At 41.3% G+C, this 19,913-nt stretch overlaps 1 protein-coding gene across 2 annotated transcripts; it reads right to left on the bottom strand.

The window, feature by feature from the left end:
* Positions 1-783: 783 nt before the first annotated feature.
* SUDS3 (SDS3 homolog, SIN3A corepressor complex component) lies at positions 784-19,896 on the bottom strand. Of its 2 annotated transcripts, none has more exons than XM_051805246.1 (12): positions 19,661-19,896; positions 18,012-18,081; positions 16,987-17,042; positions 16,524-16,595; positions 14,369-14,388; positions 13,667-13,823; positions 11,670-11,765; positions 9,819-9,880; positions 8,912-8,933; positions 8,083-8,188; positions 4,044-4,131; positions 784-1,526 (listed from the first exon to the last, which is right to left on the bottom strand). In XM_051805246.1, exons 1-12 carry the CDS (start codon positions 19,818-19,820, stop codon positions 1,428-1,430), a joined length of 1,008 nt encoding a protein of 335 aa, XP_051661206.1. In that variant the 5' UTR covers positions 19,821-19,896; the 3' UTR covers positions 784-1,427. The 2 variants fall into 2 exon arrangements, with proteins under 2 accessions (XP_051661206.1, XP_051661208.1); XM_051805248.1 differs by having other exon boundaries at positions 4,047-4,131; positions 19,661-19,895.
* Positions 19,897-19,913: the final 17 nt, after the last annotated feature.

The following is a 19,913-nucleotide window of genomic DNA, read 5'->3' as shown; positions in this document are numbered from 1 at the left end:
GGTGTGACTGCCACCCAACTGCAGGAAAGAAATGGACACAGTCATTCCAACTCCCCTGCCTTGCCTATATTCCATTTATCCAGCTCAACTGATGCTGAACAAGAAGGCAGCTCCAGAGCAAAAACAAAAAAAATGCCTCAAAGTGACAGATATTGATGAAGACAGAATTTACAACTTTTTGACTAGTAATCAAAAGCAGCACAAAGTTGTTCTGCACATAAGGCAGAGATCTGACAGCAGTGCCAGGGCACCGGGTGGCTCCTGCCAATGCAGTCCCACATGGCACTGGTGGTTCCAGCCATCAGCAAAAGACTGGGAACAATAAAGGAATGCCAGAGTCAGATCTTTAAACATCTTGGCATTAACATCATTATTTGAGCATTTTCACTTGTGCCACAGGAGGGCAAGTGTAGAAACCCCAGTGTTTACCTCCAGTAATTAGAACACCCTTCAAGGGGAACCCTTTGCAAAGCATTTTAGGGAATGAAGGTTCCAGCTATGGTCTAAGAGCATGGCAATGCCACTTTCTACTCTGTACCAGGCTCCTTTGGAAGATAAAACAGATCCAGTACCTCCTGTCAGCAGGCTTCCACCACAACCTGTCATTCTAAGCATCAGTGAAAAAAATGAAGTTTATCTTTTGTCACTACATCTGTGAATGATTACACTCACACACAGAGTTCATACAGCCAAGCTATCTGCAAACTCCAGGTAATTGTTCCTTTAATTTATAGTCATCCACCTATTCCAGGTAATCTATTTCAGCAAATAGACATACTCTGCTTGTTCATTGAAGGGTTTTTTAATGTGAAGAGAAACGGAAGCTTCTGACTAACCACGCGTGACTGCTTAACTACATTAAAATCACCATATTTTCAGCAGTTTCTAAGCTGTTCACACCGTCCAAAAAAAGCCTCAGCACTCAAGTCTTTGAACAGTTCACCCAATAAAGCTGATGTTGTGGCACCAGGTGTTCTGGAGGCTTCTCTTCAGCTGCAGCATCCTGAGCCTTGCAGGAAAACAAGGCCAAAAAGAACAACCAACCTCAGGTCCTGACAAGCAAAGCTTCTTCCACTGGTCTGACTTCAGAGACGTGACATTGTTTTGACATACGAGTCCCATCTGTGCACCACAGAACGATGATGACAAAAGTATGATGCAAAGTCTTGTTAAACAGTCCCCCCAAATACAAAGAGAGCATACAGAAGCTTGATGCAAAAATCCAGAAATAGTCCAGGGCAGTGCTTGGGCATCGCTAAAGATTTAAGGACTACTGGGGATCATGTGGCCAGCCACAAACGGTCTCATCAGAGGTCATGACATTGTTCTGTGCTGCTGGGAAGAGTGAGCAGCCTGACACCCCTCAGCAGAGGTTTGGTGATCAGTTAAAAAAACCAAAAAAAAAAGGCCCAGGGAGGAGCTCCCGCTCACGCAGCCGATCGCCGGCGGATCACGAACACCCCTCGCTGCAGCTGCCCCAGGTAGATCCTCATCTTTGTGCTGTCGCTGGTTTTCCTCACCCAGATCTGCAGGAAAGAAAGAATATGAAAAATGGGGCGGGGAGATAAATTGGGGGTAAAAGGGGAGAACTCACAGTAAGCAACACACAGACCAATAAACTTATTGTCAGAGCTGAACACCTCTGATACTCCCCTGTTACTCGGGTTAATCCTTTCTCCCTCCCCACATGAAGCACTTGCAACCTGAGTAGAACATGAAATAAGGTTTTTAACTTTACCTCCTTAACTTCCTGCTCGAACAGTCCTCAAGAAAAATTACTCTTTCCACGCCCCATCAGGAAAGCAGGTTCCTTTCTGCTCCAGTTCACAACAGAACTGTGGCATTAAGCTTTGCCTAATCAAGAATAAGTCTCCCTAGATCCACAGATCATAAAATTACCTACCCTGGGATTTGCCCAGGCAAGTAACTATTAGTCAAATGAAAAGCTTATCCTGACTCTGTTCCGTGAAGCATTTCCCACAATGTATTACAGAAATGGTATCTGAAGACAAAAGGGCCTCTCTTTTAAACACCTGCATGGAAGAATTCACACGACACCTTCCAAAGGACAAACTGCTGCCACTCCAGAGAATTTTTAAAATCTCTTTCAAGATGTTTAGATCCAAAAACCTGTACTTTAAAAATCAAGTCTGAGCAATTTCCTCTGCTTTATGTCATTCTAATGCATTTAAACATATTTAAATACGTGCATGAAGTAAGAATTATCTAGCTCTTAGTACTGGAGTATTTTAGGACAGAAGTCCAGTATTTCCTACTGCAAAGGATTATAAAGTTATGTTGGCCTTTGATTTATCCTAAATTATTTTTTTAGCTATATTAGCTATTAACTCTATTATTTTAATTATAAACTGACTTTATTAACAGGAGCCCTCAGTATACAATAAATTTAATATTTGCCTGTGTTTGTACTTCAATTATTTCCCCAGAGAAATTAAAATCAACATTCAATGAGAATCAGCTGCAACATTACCAAGAATCTGGTATGTTTTGCTTGCCAAAAGAATTAAGAATTTCTGAGCAACTGTACAAAACAACAAACATGTACAATTTTACATTTTATCATGATATGATGGAATGGTACATTACTTTTGCTAAAATTAACTGCTTTGTTAAGTTCCACTTGGAGCAATATTAAAGTTCAGGTTTAAGTGACCACAACAGTGCAATTACTTAACATTAAAATCTGCCACAGTGTTCAGAAAAACAAACACATCAAGACATATTCTGAACTTAAAACCGATGTTTCAGACACACAATATATTGTGCCATCAGAGGAGAGCATCTATTAATCCTAAAACTGAAAAGAGGTGGGAAATAGGAACAACCAAAACAATTTCTGATTGTTTTTTATTCCTAGCCTTCAAAAGAAAAATAAGCTTCCTCCTTTTTTCAACCTCAACAAGCTGAGATTTCTGAATAAACTAATAAAAAATAACACTTTCCTGCAGGTACTGAAAAGGGTTTTTTTGTCAAAAAGCACTAGACCAGGTTGCTCCAAGCCCCATCCAACTTGGCCTTGAACAATTCCAGGGATGAGGCAGCCACGGCTTCCCTGGGCAACCTGTGCCAGGGCCTCCCCACCCTCACAGGGAGGAATCAATAGATTGCATTTCCCTCACGGTTTCAGGTAAGATGCTCCCAAAGAATTCAGTTTTAATGCTATAAAGTAACAGTAATAACTTTAATCAAGTCAGCAGCACTACATTTAGCATCCATTAGCACACTACCACTACTTTATCTGAACTATCAACTGCTGAGCACCACAACTGTTACTGCCAGGGGAACAGTTGTGATACAAACATATCCCATATGCAACTCGTTCTGAAGAAAATAAAGTATTTTCCCTCAGCTGCCACAACAAATTAAAGTTCCTTTACTGGCTGATTGAAGAGAAGTGCACTCAAGTCTATTATTTCTTTCCCTGAAGTGTCTGGAATCTGCAAGCAAAGAATAAACTGCTCCCTTTGCCCAACTGCTGCTCCTGCAGCCAGGCTCACATCAATCTTGGGCACGGAGCTCTTCACCTGCTGCTCTAAGGCTTCAGCAGCAGCCACAAGGAAATTGCCTCAGACAAATTACTGCCCTGCCCCATCTCCCAGGGAAGTGATGGATGCTGCCAGAGAGCTTCTCAATTAGCAGGGAGAATCTTCTTCCCTCACAACAGCTAAATTTGGTGACAACGTTTTTTCTCATCCTCCTCTGCATTCCCAGTGGAATTTCTTTTAATCCTGCATTAACAACTGTATGCATGTTCTTGAAATGGAATTTATGAATGTAGTGCCAATGAGATGCAACATGTCAGTTCTACCCATTTTTCAGGCTACCACTTGTAAAATGTAGGATCATTCTTTAAAAACAGAGCAAGTGTCTTCCCATCTCAAAAAAAGACATTTCTCAACTCGGTTTTATCTTGGATTCAGCTTTTTTACACACTAAATATATATCTTTGCTGAAAGGTTCACTCTTAGTCCTCACTAGACCCATGTCCTCCCCTCCCCTCCTGAAAAACAAAAGCAGCCCACCACCTCGTTGGCGCCCACAGAGCTGATCACACAGCTGATCTTCGTGTTCTCTTTAGACTCCAGGTAAATAGCCTGGCTCTTGTGGTACCTGCAGAAAGCAAAAAGGGAAAGGAAACACATGAAACCACAGGTGATAAAGCTGGGATTCCACATGCATCTGGACAGAGTCAGTCTGAAGCCTGTCTTTCCACACCACTTTCTCCATCTTCGCAACACAGCGACTGCTCCGGTTCTGCACACCCACACCTTCCATCTCGTGATATTTTGGAATGCATGATTCACATTCAACTCTACATGCAGGCTACTGAAAACAGGTTTCACATCTGCAAGAGGAAGGGGCAGAGCACCAGCCACAACACAAGAGAACACTGACTGACAGCAAGAGCTGATCCAAGCGGCCTTTCACATTTCAGACACGGGATGGATTTCGGAAGGCAACTCCAAATTATGCCTCGTAAAATATGACAGAGGAAGTCACAGATACTCAAAAGTTATTAACATTTCCCAATACAAAATTATAGTGCACCACCACCAACCAAAGTGAATTATCCTCAATCAGTGCAGTTTGTGTGTTGTTTAACAAGACCTCAAATCTCTAATACTGTTTTATTTTGTGAAAATACCCAAACTGGTAAGTGATGGGTTTCTGGCCCCATAACAAACTGTATATACCTGCATTAGGAGCCTGTGACTAAACATATCCATTCCCCCCCCCCTTTTATTTAAGCTATGTATTGTTCTTAATGTGTTGTGTACAAAACAAAGACTTTGAAAGTCATAACTCTGAATTACTTGTTTCCAGGGACCTGCCCCCTTCACAGCCCACATTTCTCTAAGTGCTGCAGCCAAACCCCCCCCAGTTTCTGTTTATTCTGCCTAGGAGAGTTCTGTAGGCAGAACTAATCACACTGAAACAGGTGATTTGTAAGTAGATAATCAAGCAAGCACCAAAATCCTTTACAATCATAAAAGCATAACTGTATTTCCACCTTTACCCTAATCATGATGTGCTTCATATTTATCAGGGCAATCCAAGCTGCAGAATCACTACACAGCTACTCCCTCAGTAGCTACTCAGTACAACTCCTGCAGTCTGAACACCATTTGCAAAATGCATGGATTTATTTAATCTTTACAGCTATTTCTAAAATAACCATGCTGTAAATATGGAAGTCATCCCATGGTTTATTCCACAATGTCTTCCTACTGGCTCATGTACTCAGAATTTTCACACTGCTTGCCAGTAACTAGAATGAGTGTCAGCTTTGAGCCTTCTAAACTTACTCACTACCCACAGGCTGGGTGAGGTAATAAAAAAACCCCAAATCCTGCAACCTTTTGACACCTGTGCCCGACCATTGCTCTTTCTCCTTCATTTTAACAGAAAGGATGTCAGTGGGTTTCAGGACAATGCAACAGCAACAATGATGTTAAGCCAAAAAAAAAAATCACAGTTTAGTGAGTCCAGATATCATTAAATGATACAAAGGAACTGAATAAGCTACTACAAACCCCAGGCCTCACTAAGATAAGACAAAAATCTCAGTCCAGCAGTGTCCTACCATGCTGTGAGTGCTTAAGCAAGGAGAATTGATGATCTTGATACAATCAGTATCAGTGCAGAAGATACCAGTGCAAACGACACCTCTCAAGTGTTATCTGTGCCTGCACAGATAATGAAATATTTTTCCCCACTCAAAGCTGTTTCTTTCAATTTTTGATTACCACACGTGGCACAGGCTTCAGCCCTTGGATTCCACATCACAAGTTCCCATCCATCAGTAAATGCATGTTAATGGTGCAGAAGGAAGGCAAGGGAACAAGTTGGCTCAGCACTGTTTCACTGAGGACTCGTCTCAGCTGTCTCGCGCCCTGTGCACGCACACACAGGTCAGCTGAAGGCACAGCCTGGTACCTCTTCATGCCTCACCCTTGTGCCAAGCTTAGACATCCACAGAGGGGCAGAACTCAGGCAAACACTCCAGATGAAATATGCAATGGAGTTTAAGCTGGCTTTCAAGAGAGGGGAAAGTGCCAAACAACTCTTGTGTTGCAGTGATAAAACGCACCACAGTGCTCACGGGTGAGACAAGCAGAAACAATTCCACTTCCTGCTATAAAATATTTTGCTGAAGGGCCAAGATTTTCAGCTGGAACTCCATCAGGAGATAGAAAGAAATCCCTCTACATTATTGAAGGCAGCAAAGCTAAAAGCAAAAAAAAAGATGGTTGTTTTACAGTGAACTGTATTTTAAGATTCGATGGAGGAGCACGGAGCAAACTGACTGAGGATAAAAAACTGAATCTAATTCCACATTCATCTGAAACTCTCCACTTTGGAGACTTATTTGTGAAATATCTCTGCAAAACCTTAGGGGGTCCTTAAACATTCAGTGCTTTCAGATAGCAGTCATGCACAGCTGCATCAGGAAACAGAGAAAGTCACTCCTGAGCTGTCAGGTTTAGTATTTCTGTGCATGCCAGCACTCTTAATGCACCTTAGAAAGAATTACCCTCCCACTACCAAGAGTTATTTCATTATTTTAAAACACTAGCTACTTTGGAGAAGTTCTATTACTATCAATCAAAAAAAAAAATCTAAGCAGGATTATAACAGCCAAAAATTGTAAAATACTTAACTTAAAACAGCATTAAGAACAAGGCAGATAGAAAAGACAACATCTGGAATTCCTGACAGTGAGACCCTCATGACAACTGAATTCAACTAGATAAAAATATTTGTTAGTGCTTTATGTCCCAACTAGATACCCTTCTGAGAGAGTTGGTGCTTTTGTAAGATTCATCTGGGCTCGCTGAATCTCTTCCAGGTTTAAATTTAGTGGGAAGTTGGGAGCTTTACTGGCAGATTACTTCAGATTCCATTTTTTTTTCTTTTTTTTACTAGTGAACACTTTTCAGTACCCCACACACTAAAAATTCTGAAGAACAGTTGATTCATCCAAATATACCCCGGAGATAATTTTTTTGTGTGTGTAAAGTGACTATGAAAGCAAAAAAAAAAAAAAGAGAACTTGATGAATTTGTGAAGCCTGTTCAGTTCACATCTGCTTTATGCTTCATGGACATTTAAACCCAGGCAGCAGCTTTTATCAGAGCTATGTACACTGAACCCTTGATGAAACATCCCAGTCAGAAGGGAAAAGTGACCAACTGCACAAGATGACTCTTGTGTGGAAAACAAGCTTCACACCTGTCATTTTCTGTGATAAAACTACAACCTCATCACTTGTTATTTTGAGCCACCAGAACACTGAAGAAGGTTACAAAAAAGCAAATTGCTTTCTGCTCAAGGAGGACAAGATTGCCCCCTTGATTATCCAGGTTTGCATGTCTCATGGATTAAGTTTAAGACCTACTAAGATTTCTCTGCAGAGTTTAATATTTTCCTTGTGTTTTGTGAGGCTTGTACAGCTGTACAGCCATAAAACTCAACAGAGCTAAATCCAATCAGCAATTCTGAAGTTGCCTCTCCCAGGTGGGCCTGATCTTTAAAGGTTATTTGGATTTATTAGAAACATTTTTCATCCTGCTCTGCTGGTGGATGACGTTTCTTCTGCCACCTTGTGGAATGCTGGGCTTGTGTTCCACAAAGCTGAACCCCTGGAATGTGAATGCTGCTGACACCACTGTGCCCAAAAATCATGGAGTGTCTGGATCCAAGCTGAGCAGCTTCATGGCTCCATCCCACTGTGTCTGCTGCTGGCTCTTTTACCTAATATCAGGTTTGACAAAAATACTTCCTAAGTGTCACAGTGGACATCACTGACTCCATGGGAAAGATTCAAGCCTCCTTTTATTGGAGCCACTAGTTATCCCTCAAACCTACGGGGTCTAAACACTCCACCATCACTTCTGATTTACTGGTTGCAATAATGAGCCCTTGGGGGAAGCAGCAAACTCTGCCCAAAAACATTTTGTCCACACAAATTCTTTGATCAAAGCAATTTCTCTCTGCAGCCTTTTCCTCTTCACTACACAACACTCAGGCTGATTAAAACAGAAATCCCCCAGGCCTCACCATCTCTTATCATAGTAGAGTTTTCCATCTTCTATCCGGGCTTCAAACCGCTGTGCAGGAGACTCTGCTGGTGTAGCTGGGAGGTGTTCAGGAGAGGAGGGGGAAGCTGAGAACAGGAGAGACACTGTGCTTAAAAAACCAGCATGTGTCCATCACACAGTAGCACATCTGACTGCAAAACTGCAGTTAATAAGGTCATATATGCAGAAATAATAAGCCCAGAAAGCTAAAAACTCAAATTTCCCTCAGAAAAGTATTACATGTTGGTATGAATAACTCAACCTCTGCCTTGAATTATAATACTCACTGAAGGTTTAACTGAAAAAAACATTCATAGGTAGGTGATGGACAGTATGTCCTTGGTTTTGTTTTAATTCTAACCCAAACTAAAGTAGTTAAACAGGGTCAGAATTACTTAAGCAAGTTGCTAGCACTCTGTCTTGAAATTAAGTGCACAGACACATCTAGAGAGCTGGAGGCATAAAACCATAAGTGCTCAATCCCTCCACTGACCTGACAAGCAGGCAAGGTGTCCAGATGCACCTGAATATAATGAAAAACCCTCTTTACACAGTTGGATTGTCCCACGTTTCAGCCACCCAAGATACACATCTCCCTTCTCATCCCTGAAAAACGTCAGGGCAGACAAAGAGACTTCACACAGGGCCCATTCAGCACAGCAGCCACACAAAGAACAGCAATTACCCAGTCAAAACAATTATACAGCCAAATTCCACAGTCAGCAATTATACAGTCAAGCATCTACAATATCATTCTCTGCTCAGAACAGCACCACTGTGAGCAAGTTCCAATGCAACTGTTAACTCACCTGGTCTCTTGGGTGATTTAAGCTACATGGGAAGAGAGCAAAGCAGTGTTAGAGATCTGACAGGAGCCTTACAAGCTGCAGTAATAATTTCAGATATCTTACTTTCCATACTCTCAATGCTTCTGTTTTAAATGCACTGTTAAGTGGCATTTCATACAACCAGAGCAGTGTGCTATAAACAGCCAAAGGTGCAGATAATCAGGATCATGATACAAAACTGAACTTGAGAGCATTCAGACAATTCACTCAAATGAGCCAAACCCATCTAACAGACTATATTTTTGAACATGATCCAACATTTCTCAGGGTACACAAAATACAGGAGATAAATCACCAGAAACACCTCAACAGCTGGCACAAAACCCATGTTCCACCACCATCCTCAAATGTCTTAATGAGCAGCCCCTACTGTAAGAAACTAGACAAGCCTTCAAGTGTTTAGTGAAAGCAATAGGTTAAGCAAAACTTGAAAAACTATAAGCATGCACACTGCCCCCTATTCAATCTGCTGAAATATTGTGACAGCTGGGAGAAAAACAAGTTAATGAAAACCCCACCTCCCACTAAAGCCTAAACCAAAGGCAGCCTGTGATCTCCCAGAAAAAAAGAGACACCTGTTCAACCATGCAGAGGAAGAAACTCCTTAACAGGAGCTCATCCCTTGGTTCAGACAAAAGGTAACATTTTTAGATGACAGTCATTTTAATTAGGTTAATTAAACCTATTAAAATAAAAGGGAGGAGATACCATCTTGCTAAATCTTTTATTGAGCTACTTCAGAAAGCCTACAGGGATGAAACAGTCCCACACCTCAAAAGGGAACATTAAAGAGAGCTCTGTTCTCTTTAGGGGAAAGCAATGGCTTTTTCTTTAAAACAAAGAAATACAATCAAGCAACAATCCCTACCTTATTCAGCGTTCTCAGGTCCTCCATTATTTGCTCATCAGTCAACAAATAATTTAGCTGAGGTATCCAGAATTAAGGTTCCCATAAGCTCTTGACAAGCAAGGCTAAAAATTAAAGGTCAATGACATTTCACTTGACTAAATGTAAGCCAAAAGGTTTCTGTAAATTTGCATAAGATTTTACTAAGTGTCATACTTGAGCTTTTTTTGTCATAGGAATTAATAGGAGCCAATCTCCACTGAGCCTCATCTTTAGCAGCAAACAGTGCAAAATGACTTTAATTTATTCAGACACAACCATCAATGAAAAACCTTTAGTGCATTGACATTTACTTCGTGGAGGCATCAAGCACCAGCTTTTTCAGTGCTTTTTGTCTTGTATTTCTGTAGAGAAGAATCTGGGAGCTGGAACAACAGACTCCAGATTTTGTACAAGGAAACCAAACCCCACCCAAACCCAGGGAAATAAAATTCATCAGTAAGCAGGAGTAGAGAGATAGAGAGAAGAGAGGAAAGCCATACAAAATTTAATTGAAAAATTAAAGCCAGAGGTACAAAACACATCTTGTGTGGATGAGGATAAATAAGAGCCTGTAACGCACCTGAAAACAAACCCCAAACCCCAGAACACAGGAGTTAGTCTATTATAGTCTTATTAGAGCTTTGCTGTCCTTTTGTTTCTCCAAAAGAGTTGTTAAGTCAAAAGTATTCAAAGCATTAAACTAAAGTTAACAATTGCTAGGCTGCATTTCCAGGATTTTGGTTCTGATGGACTTTAATCTCCCCCCAGTGTGGGTAGGCAGAGAGGGTTTCATACTGTGCCTGCTGTATCATGCTCAATTAGCAGGTCATGTTCACTATGAAACTCATTTATTTTGGATGAGATAGGGGCACTAATAAATGATCATATTTTCCCTGACAGAGTGAACAGAATCTCCAACCAGAAAGAGGTTAATTAAAACTGGAGATGCTTGTGACCATCCTGCATGAACTCCAGGAGTTCAAGGTTTGATCCTGCCTTCAGAAAATGCCAGTCACTAAGATAAGTTTTTTCCTAATCTAAGACATACAAGTTTAGAATCTAATAAGAAGCCTCTGCAAAATAAATATCCTTGCCTTCATTTCCAGGTGAATTTAATATACAAATATAAAAACTGCCTGTCATCACAGAGGAGCTAAAAACATATTTCCAGAAGCCAAGGAACATTTTAATTCTGAGACATGCAACAAGGCAGAACAGAAGGATTACATATACATGTGTTTCTCTCTCTTGTGAGACATAAAAACAGGATGAATTTTCATCTTTTCTTATTCAAAGAACAAATCTACCACTCCTTGCTTTTGCCATGCATTTTCTGGATTAGGGATCTGAAGCCTTTATCAGAAATGGAAAAACTAGTTTGATATGAGAAATATGATCTTCCTGGCGAATGTTTTGTCACATCTTGAAATGAGAAAAGCTTTGGCTCATGTAAAAAGCCATTTACTATCTATGGAATCAATTATCTCAGCATATAAATATAATGTCCTTTCAAAGTTTTTCCTTTGTGAAAAAAATTTGTCTGTAGAATTCAAACTATTCTGACAAATATAAAGTTATCTCATGATACTGTAAGGTTTCAGTTAGGATACCAAGGGATCTCCAAACACAGGTTTTTACATACACATATTACATTATATAACTGCTATATTGGTTTATCACACATTAGACATGACAACTGTGCTTCGTTCTTTCCTAGGGTAAATTTGATCCTAGCATTTAATTTCATTTTCTTTCCTGCACAACACAAAGGTGCAGGTGGCACACTGGCTTCAAATCCAACAGCCTTCCAATGACTCTGTGAAAGGATATCAGGGGCAGGTTTCCTCCTCTTGTCTGGGATGGGAACTGGATCATTTGGTCGTCGCCTCAGTTTCCTTGTCATAATAGGCTTCACTTCCATTGAATCTGGAGAGTAATGAAGTTGGAGAACTGATAAGACCAGAAAAAAAAGGAGAAAGCAGCAGCAGCTTTCTACACAGGGCACAAGGAAAATAATCTTTCCTCTTTCATACAGCAAATTGAATTTTTTTTCTTTTTTTTTGAGAGCTTCCAGCACCCGGAGTGGGAAGTGCTGACAGTGAACACAAGTTCTCTTTGCCATCAGGTCACTGTTCAGTGACTGCTGCAATGCCATGGTTACAGCTGTCATTTACAGCTGCTCCACGTACAGATAAGCAGCACAATGATGCTACAAGGATTCCAGGAAAATTTCTTCAGTGCTAATTCTATCTGCCTGGGACAGAGCATTTAAAAGGCCAAGCTCGTGGAGCTCTTTGCCAACGAAACTTGGATCATAATTAGCATGTCAAACATCTGCTACAAATCAATTAATGTTTTCTCATCTTCAATCAAGAAAAACAGCTTTGTCAAAGGAATACAGGAAGTTACTGCATTCAAGACTGATACAAGTCTGCTGGAGTGATTTTAAACAAATAAAATTCAAATTCAGATTATCTAAAAATTATTAATGAAATGAACCTAATTAATAACATGCAGAGCAGCAGCTGACAGGAAATAAACTGCAGCATATGCACTGGGGAAAAAAGGAAAAAAGTCTGTTTAAAGGTGAAATACCAGTCCCCTCACCAAGGAACTATCTGAAATGGCAGTTTGTCCAAGTGTCTACACGGAGCCTTAACTGAACAACTCCACCAAAACCCTCAGAACTCATTCCTTAATTTATGAAGATATGTTGGCAACCAAGAGACCACATCTTCAATGCCAAACACATCATGTCCCCTCTCTTTGTATGTGCTGAGATTTATTTGCTCATCTTTAGGTACCACTACAATCTGTGAAGCCCCTTTGGCTCCCTCTAGATGCTGAAACCTTGAGCAGCTCTGCATGTGCAAAATACACCAAATTCCTTGTCTCCTCATCTCAAGGGTGAACAAGGATGACCACGAGACCAGACTTGGTAATTAAAAAAAGTTATCAGGGGAACAGCATAACTCAAGCTGTTTGAGTTATCAACAGTTTGTACCAAGACAAAAGAACTCTTGAAGATGTCCAAACAAGGTTTAATTCTCACTTCTGAGCACTAATTAGATTATTAGCTTATATAACACCTGTAGATGGTATGCAAGAAAGATGTGAAGGGTGTAACTCATGGACAGGCCTCAACAAGGAAACCACTATCTAGGCAGGAAGTGAGGGAGTTGCTCTCAAAATGAGAAACAAATCAGACTTTTGGTTCAGGATCACAGCAGTGCAATTCTGCAGGAGGTTAATTACCCCTCAAATTAGCTCCACTGTGTCAATTACTACAATGAGCACTGCCAAGGCAGCAAAGGCATCAACTGCTCTCAAAGAAATCTGTCCATTTAATGTAAATTTTCCAGAGTCTGGACACAAAAGCAGTTCACAAAACTATTTTTCTGGTTTAAAGTAGAATATTTCAACGTTTATTGTCTGCCTTTCTTCAACTACTTGACACCTACTACTGCAGGAAGAAAAGGGCACAGTTTACAACCTGGCATCACTGGTCAGGTCAGTACTGTGACATATCTCAATAGTTTTATTGCCAGATCACAGGAACTAAATCAGCCCATTTCCCTGTCTATAAGAAAGCCCATCATCCACTCTGCTGCTTGACTGGCACTATTTGATTCACCTGTCAGCAATTCAGGTCACTCAATTTTATTAGGAACTGCTTTCTCCATTAAAAGGCCATCAATTTGTGTTTTGCCCTCCTGGCATTTCACACCAGTTGTCTGTATAAACCACCACTGCCACCTTTAGAGTTTTTTCTCCTAAGCAGCAGCAGAGTGGATAAGATAAGTGACAGCTGCTTATCTTCTTCTTACCCCCTGTTAATTCCATGGTTAGCTTTTCATTCTCAATCATCTTCTTCTTCTCTTCCAGCTCCGCAATCAGATTTTCCTTAAGCTCAATTTTCTTATCTTCAAACTCCTTTGCTGCTGCCTTCTTTTCCTTCACATAATTTTTCTCCACCTGATCTGTCTAATGCAAACCAGAAGAGCAAGAAGGTTAATTAAGAGACCAATGATTCTAGTTAATGATATCACAACAGCTTTTCAAATGCTGTATTGATCAGCCCTTCAGTTCAAAACTGTAGGAGTTCTAAAGATTATCAATATTCATAATCAACAGAAAACCATCTAAATATGAGTTAGTACCATTATATTGGCTAAAGAGTTAATTATTTTTAAAAAGCCATTTTAATGTTGCATAACATATCAAGTCTCCTCAGATTTATAAACAGGACTATAATTTATTGCCCTAAACAACCTTTTTTTAGGCAACCCAATGCACAGCCAGACACAACAGCCCAAAAGCAAATATTTAATACTATTTTAACACCAAAGTGCAGAAGTTACTTGAAGTAATACCAGCAGTAGGCTGTACTGCAACTCCAGTGTAACAAAGCCAGATAGAGGAAGAAAATTTCTTTAAGCCTCCCTGGAAAACAAGCCCAAGTACTGGTTGATGAAACAGGTTTATACCTCTACCACCTATATATATATGAGTAAATTAAGAGTACTTACTTCCAGCTGCAGGAACAGTTCTGAAATGTAAGAAAGACTTACTTTATTATCTTCAAAGATGCACAAAATTACTTCCTTAACATTTTAAGCCACTGAATATTGCAGCCAAGACAGGCAGTGAACCAAATAGTGTATGTACTCATCCCACCTCTACTCTCACTTTTCAGTTTTATGCTGAAAATAAAGTAACCATGAAAGAATTTCACAAAAATATGCTGTTAATGTAAGTTATTTACAGACTGCCAGCAAACTGAAAAGCTTGCACAGCAGTATTCCATAATATTCAGTTTGGCTACTACTCCCAGCAGTACTAAGCAGGTAGTTCATCTTTCTTCCTATTAAAATTACAATCAATTAAGACTAGATAAAAACTTCCCATACAGGAGCTTGAAACATGCAACTAAATATTCACAGTTTAAGCCAACTTCATGAATTTCAGCAAAGATTGGTTAAGAAATAATTCTGCAGCTGTCAGAAGATTGATCTACTCAACTCACACAGGTGATTTCAGACTCCTTATGCCTGAGAAAACAAGGGAATTGTTGTGTAGCACTGAAGGTTAAGTGCCAACACATGGCAATTAGTTCAAGTCAGACCTATGGATGAGGTGAAGGGATTTGAGGGTGTGAAATAGTCCTGTTACTGATGTTTTTACCATCTCTAACAACTTGAAATTAAGCAGGATTGCATTTCCTAGAGAACATAACGGCCAAAACAGAGTTTTTACTCAATAGAGTGGCAACAAAAGCAAATTAAAGCACCTGATCAGCCTTCAAGTCACTGTATTTCATCAGCATATTAAGCTTTGGTAATACCTGAAACAGGAAAAGCTTCTGTAAAGACCACAAGCTTCAAATATGTTTTGGAAAAGACTGTAGTAGCAACACTGTACTGCTGGGCTTTTTTAAACATGAATTTAAAAAAAAAAAATCAATAAAATAAATACCCAAAACAATAATGGCTCAGTAGAAAATCAAACCTTTTGTCTGCAAAGAGCTCTACCTGCTGAGCATGGAAGCAGTTGGATTGTTTAATCACAAAATTGAAAGTTATCACCACCTGCCCTCCTGTGGAAGAAACAAGCTGCTGCAGCACTGGCCTTGGCCAGCCAGAAATACCAGCTTGCACTTAGTCTTAATTTTATCAAAACAACCCAGTATTGCCAGGATGCAGCTCTAGTGCACATGAAATTCATCTCAGAACACAAATTCCTGTTAACAAGAAGCAGTTCAAATCACTTAAATTACTCAAGAAAATCCTTTATCATCCCAAGCACTTTTAGAAAGACAGAATTCACACTATTCAAAGGTCAGAGTGTGTTGGCCATCATACAACTGCCACTGCCTCTCTGCTGTATTTCCCAGGCATCACAGGATTCATCCAACTTCTCTAAAGGAGGAACAGCTACAATTCCTATTCCCACATAATGGCCTCTATAAAAGGCCCTGCTTCAGCATCCAAGATAAGAACCTCCTAGGAAGAGAACAAAAAAGAGAGAGGGCAAGCAAAGGGACCTGATTTCCAAGCCATTCCTCTGCAGTAACACAATAAAGGCCACCCAGAGGGGTGAGAGCTGGGCACTGTAAAAATGAACTTGGGCCTTTGCTCCTGGAACAGAGCAGAACACAAGGTACAGGCAGCCCCTTCCATGTCCCAGCTATGCAGAGTAACAGTTCCAGCAGCAAACCCTCTGTATTCATTGTTCTGGGGCACAAAACAGATCTCTGGGAAAGCATGTGCTCCTAAATTCCAGTCCTGCAAACCCAAGGGAACAGGGCACCCAACACCTTCAGCAAGTGGCACAAAACAACAAGCCAAAGTGGGAGCCTGGGGGTTAGGCAGATAAAAACTAAATAACTGTTTTTACTTGTGTTGTTTCACACAAATGAAGACTAAAACTGTTTATTAGTGTTCAGTATCAGTCAGAAAACAATGCTGATGAGGGGGAAAAAAATAATCAAGATAGATCCTGTCATGCTTGGTAGAATCTGAAACAACTCACACTGTACCTGCTACACCCTTGGAAGCAGAATAACCCTTGGCTCCAGCAGATTCCTTTTCTTTAAAGCACAAAATTACCACTTTCTTTCTTCAGGTGTTTTAAAAACCATAAATTTAAGTTGGATGCAGTGTCTTACAGAGAAATTCCACTTACCTGCATTTCGTATCCTTTCTTTGTACTGCTGGTCCAACTTCTTCATTCTTTTCTGGTATTCCTGAAGAGTACCTGGAGTGGAAATAAATTGTAGATTCCCACTGATTTTTTTTTCTCCCCCTAAATATTAAATTTTCTAAAGGAGCCGTGCACCACTTGAAGCACAAACACTAAAATCTGAGATCAGAAAATTACAGTTTTATCTTGTTAATTTTGAAAAAGCATATTCCCTGCTTCTTCAGAAAGTGGATTACTCCTTTTAAGAAATGCTTCAGCACACAGAGGATTAACACCAAGTGTTTAGAGGGGAAAAGGATGGAAGTGGCTGACATTTTTAACTCAGCAGCACAGCTGAGAGCCCACATGCAGTGAAGGATGCAGCTTACATCTTTCAGCACCCCCATCCTTCCATGGCATTTGAAAATTGTCTAGGAATATAAAAAAGTCCCCCTTCAAAGTTTACCTTCCTGCAATTGCTGCAGCTGCCTCTTCAGAGATGCCAGTTTGTCCTGATACATCCTGCAAAGACAGTCAGCATGAAACTTTACTTTGCAAACCAAGCAGACAGAGCCTGTTCCACCCTCTCTTTAGGTTACAACACGTTGACACAGAATTAAGAACTTTTCAGAACTTCAGGAAACAAATGAATGATGAATTAAAAGAATTTTATTCAAATTCAAAGGTTTTCATTCTGTCTAAAAAAAAAACCACCTCTGCCACCCCACTGGTTTTATGAACCAAATATTTTGGGAACAATTCATGATAAAATAGAATTGATATTTATTAATGTTAATATCTAAAATGACATTTAGATCCACAAATTTACAGCAGAATCATCCTGCCACTTGGCCAAGTCTTACTATTTGTATATTAGCTCCCTACATGTAACACAAGGCATGTCCTCATGTAGATCTTGACATTATTAAAAAAAAACCCAAAGTCTGTTCCTGGTTCTGCTGCACACCTACATTTCCTTTACCAAGTATCTGTGGTTTAACACAGGCCAAGCCTTCCTGGCCTGTATAAAAACACGTCACTTCCAGTAAGCAAGAACTCAAAATACTGCAAATACTCCTAAACATCAAGCAAACTACTTCCAGTCTCCAAAAAGCCCATTTCTGGGACAGGACTAGCATTCCATTGTTTAAGGGATCTTGATGGGCATCTTGCTTTTTCTTAGCTTATATAAAGCAGATCCTTTGTTTTATTTAAAGCAGCAGGAGCCATTTGCAGGAAAACTCAAAAATCACAATTATTTCTTTAACCAAAACAGCAGCAGCACTTAATCTCTTGAATGCATACAGACCAGAGAAAGTAACTGAGAAGAGCAGAAATACAAGTATATGGTTTTATGAGCTATTCCATTGGGCTAGGCATTTAAAAAACCCCAATCTTGGCTCAAAACTCTGCAGTTTTGTGAAAATGACATCCCCAAGCCCACAAATAAACAGAATATTACCTTACTTTGGATTAGTGTGGGTTACTTACTGTTCTTTCATTTCTACAAAGTCCTCCTCGTCGTGCTTGGCCAGGTCAGTCTCACTGGCATCCTCGGTGTCTAAAGGAGGTAAAAACCAACTTGTTAAAATTAAAGATTAAAAAAAAAATATTTAAAAACAAGCAAACACAAAACCAAGCCCCAAACTTCAGGCAATTTAACCTCAAAGACACAACCTGAGGGGCCTCTGCAGAGATGAATTCAAGGGTGGAACAAACCCTCTCATCTCCTTCCTGCAACTGGGAGTTGTGCAGTGAAGCTTTACATCAAGTCTGAACAACTCCAACTTCAGGGAGCCTGGGAATTTCTTCCCATTTAAGACAACAGGCTCTGCATTAATGGTCCCACATACACAGGTGAGACAGGAAAGACTCTGTAAGACCTTTCACAAGCTTGTCACTACAGTTCCACCCACTCAAAGCTGCTCAGGTTGAAAGGTCTCACTGAAGAGAACAGTTACTTGCTGTTACTTCAAAGCTACACAACACTCAGAAGCACTTCAATGTTTAACAACAAACACCAGCACTAACACAAAAACAGCTCCACTTTATAAACAGGTAACATAAATTAAACCACTATGGGGCTGCTAGTTTTCTGCTAGAGCATTTTCAGGCTTCTATTTATAACACATGGGTAGCCAAGAATCCATCAGATTTCCTCCCCAAGGAGAGGTCAGTGTCTCCAGGCTTTACAGGGCACAGCTGTGAAACTTAATTAAAGCTACATTCCCCACACAGGGAAGGGGGCCCAGACCCTTAAATCAAACCTTTCTCAGATTTTTTTTTCTAAACCTACCAACAGTTTAAGCTCACACCAAAGATAAACCAAAGAGTTTTAACTGCAAGAAAAGCACTGAAGATGTCTGGGTCACCATAAAGGACTCCCATGCCCAATTTAGTTGTGTGTAGCCTTGGAGAGCCCTGACTTACCCAAACACTGTCAGGATCCATGACCACAGCAGAGGTGATGGAGGGCTCTGCTGACAGCAACAGGCACTGTCCAAGGGTCTTCCTCCATCCCCCTTATTTGTTATTTTATGCACCCTACACCCCTGGGTACTTCGTGTTTTACTTCATTTCTTCTTCTCCTCTACAAATCCCCTCTTCCCTCTCACATCCTCCCACACTCCCCCACTGCTGTCCACACTTTCTCCTCCCTTAGCTGCCTCCTTCCCCCTTCACACCACAAAAATAGAACCAATATACGAGATTTCTCCACTATTTCCCCCCCTGCTGCCCCACTCCATCAATACACTGCATTTCTCCACTATTTTTAACCTGCTATCTCACACAATTAATACTGAATTTCCCCAGTTTTCCCCCTGCTGTCCCACTCAATCCATACACTGGGTTTCTCCACTATTTTCCCCCTGCGGTCCCACTCAATCCCCCCTGCTCAGCGCCCTCCCGTCTCCCTCCTCCTCACCCGGAAAACCACAGCTCCACCTCTCCATGGACTCGGCTGTCCTACTCTCCCACGGGGGCACCCCTGCAACCCGACAGGTCCTTGTTTTCCTCAGGCGTTCTCGCTGCTCCAGAGCCTTTAACCACCCAACCCTCCCGCCTCCTCCCGGCCGGGGTGCGTCCCCTTCTCCATCCCACCCTCCCACGCCGTCCCAGGGCACCAAACCCTCACCCACCCTCATCGGAGTCGCGGGCCCGGGCGCTGCGCTCGCCGTCCTCCTCCTCGGCGCTCTCCAGCTCCTCCTCCTCGTAGTAGTCGGGCGCGGGGGCCATGGCGGGGGCGGGCGGCCCCGGCGGGGCGGCGGGGGGGGCGGACACGAGCCCGGCCGCGCTCATGGCCGCGGGGGGCTCCGGGAGCGGCAGCGGCCGGGACGGAGCGGGCGGAGCGGCCGCCGCTCGGCAACCGCGCCGGGAACCGCGGCCGCGGCA

The sequence above is a fragment of the Manacus candei genome, unplaced genomic scaffold (assembly GCF_025592945.1).
Source record: "Manacus candei isolate 608988 ecotype Guabito, Panama unplaced genomic scaffold, ASM2559294v1 h1tg000064l, whole genome shotgun sequence".
NCBI classification, from domain to species: domain Eukaryota; kingdom Metazoa; phylum Chordata; class Aves; order Passeriformes; family Pipridae; genus Manacus; species Manacus candei.
This window is presented reverse-complemented; position numbering and strand designations above follow the sequence as displayed.

What these genes read in the sequence shown, in the direction of transcription:
- SUDS3 (XM_051805246.1), bottom strand. Translation starts at nt 19,820, where the DNA reads ATGAGCGCGGCCGGGCTCGTGTCCGCCCCCCCCGCCGCCCCGCCGGGG. An exon ending in GAGGAGGAAACCTGCCCCTG is followed by an intron (nt 9,881 to 11,669) that starts ATATCCTTTCAC and finishes AATTCTGGATAC; the next exon opens with CTCAGCTAAATTATTTGTTG. An exon ending in TAAATCACCCAAGAGACCAG is followed by an intron (nt 8,189 to 8,911) that starts GTGAGTTAACAG and finishes TCCTGTTCTCAG; the next exon opens with CTTCCCCCTCCTCTCCTGAA.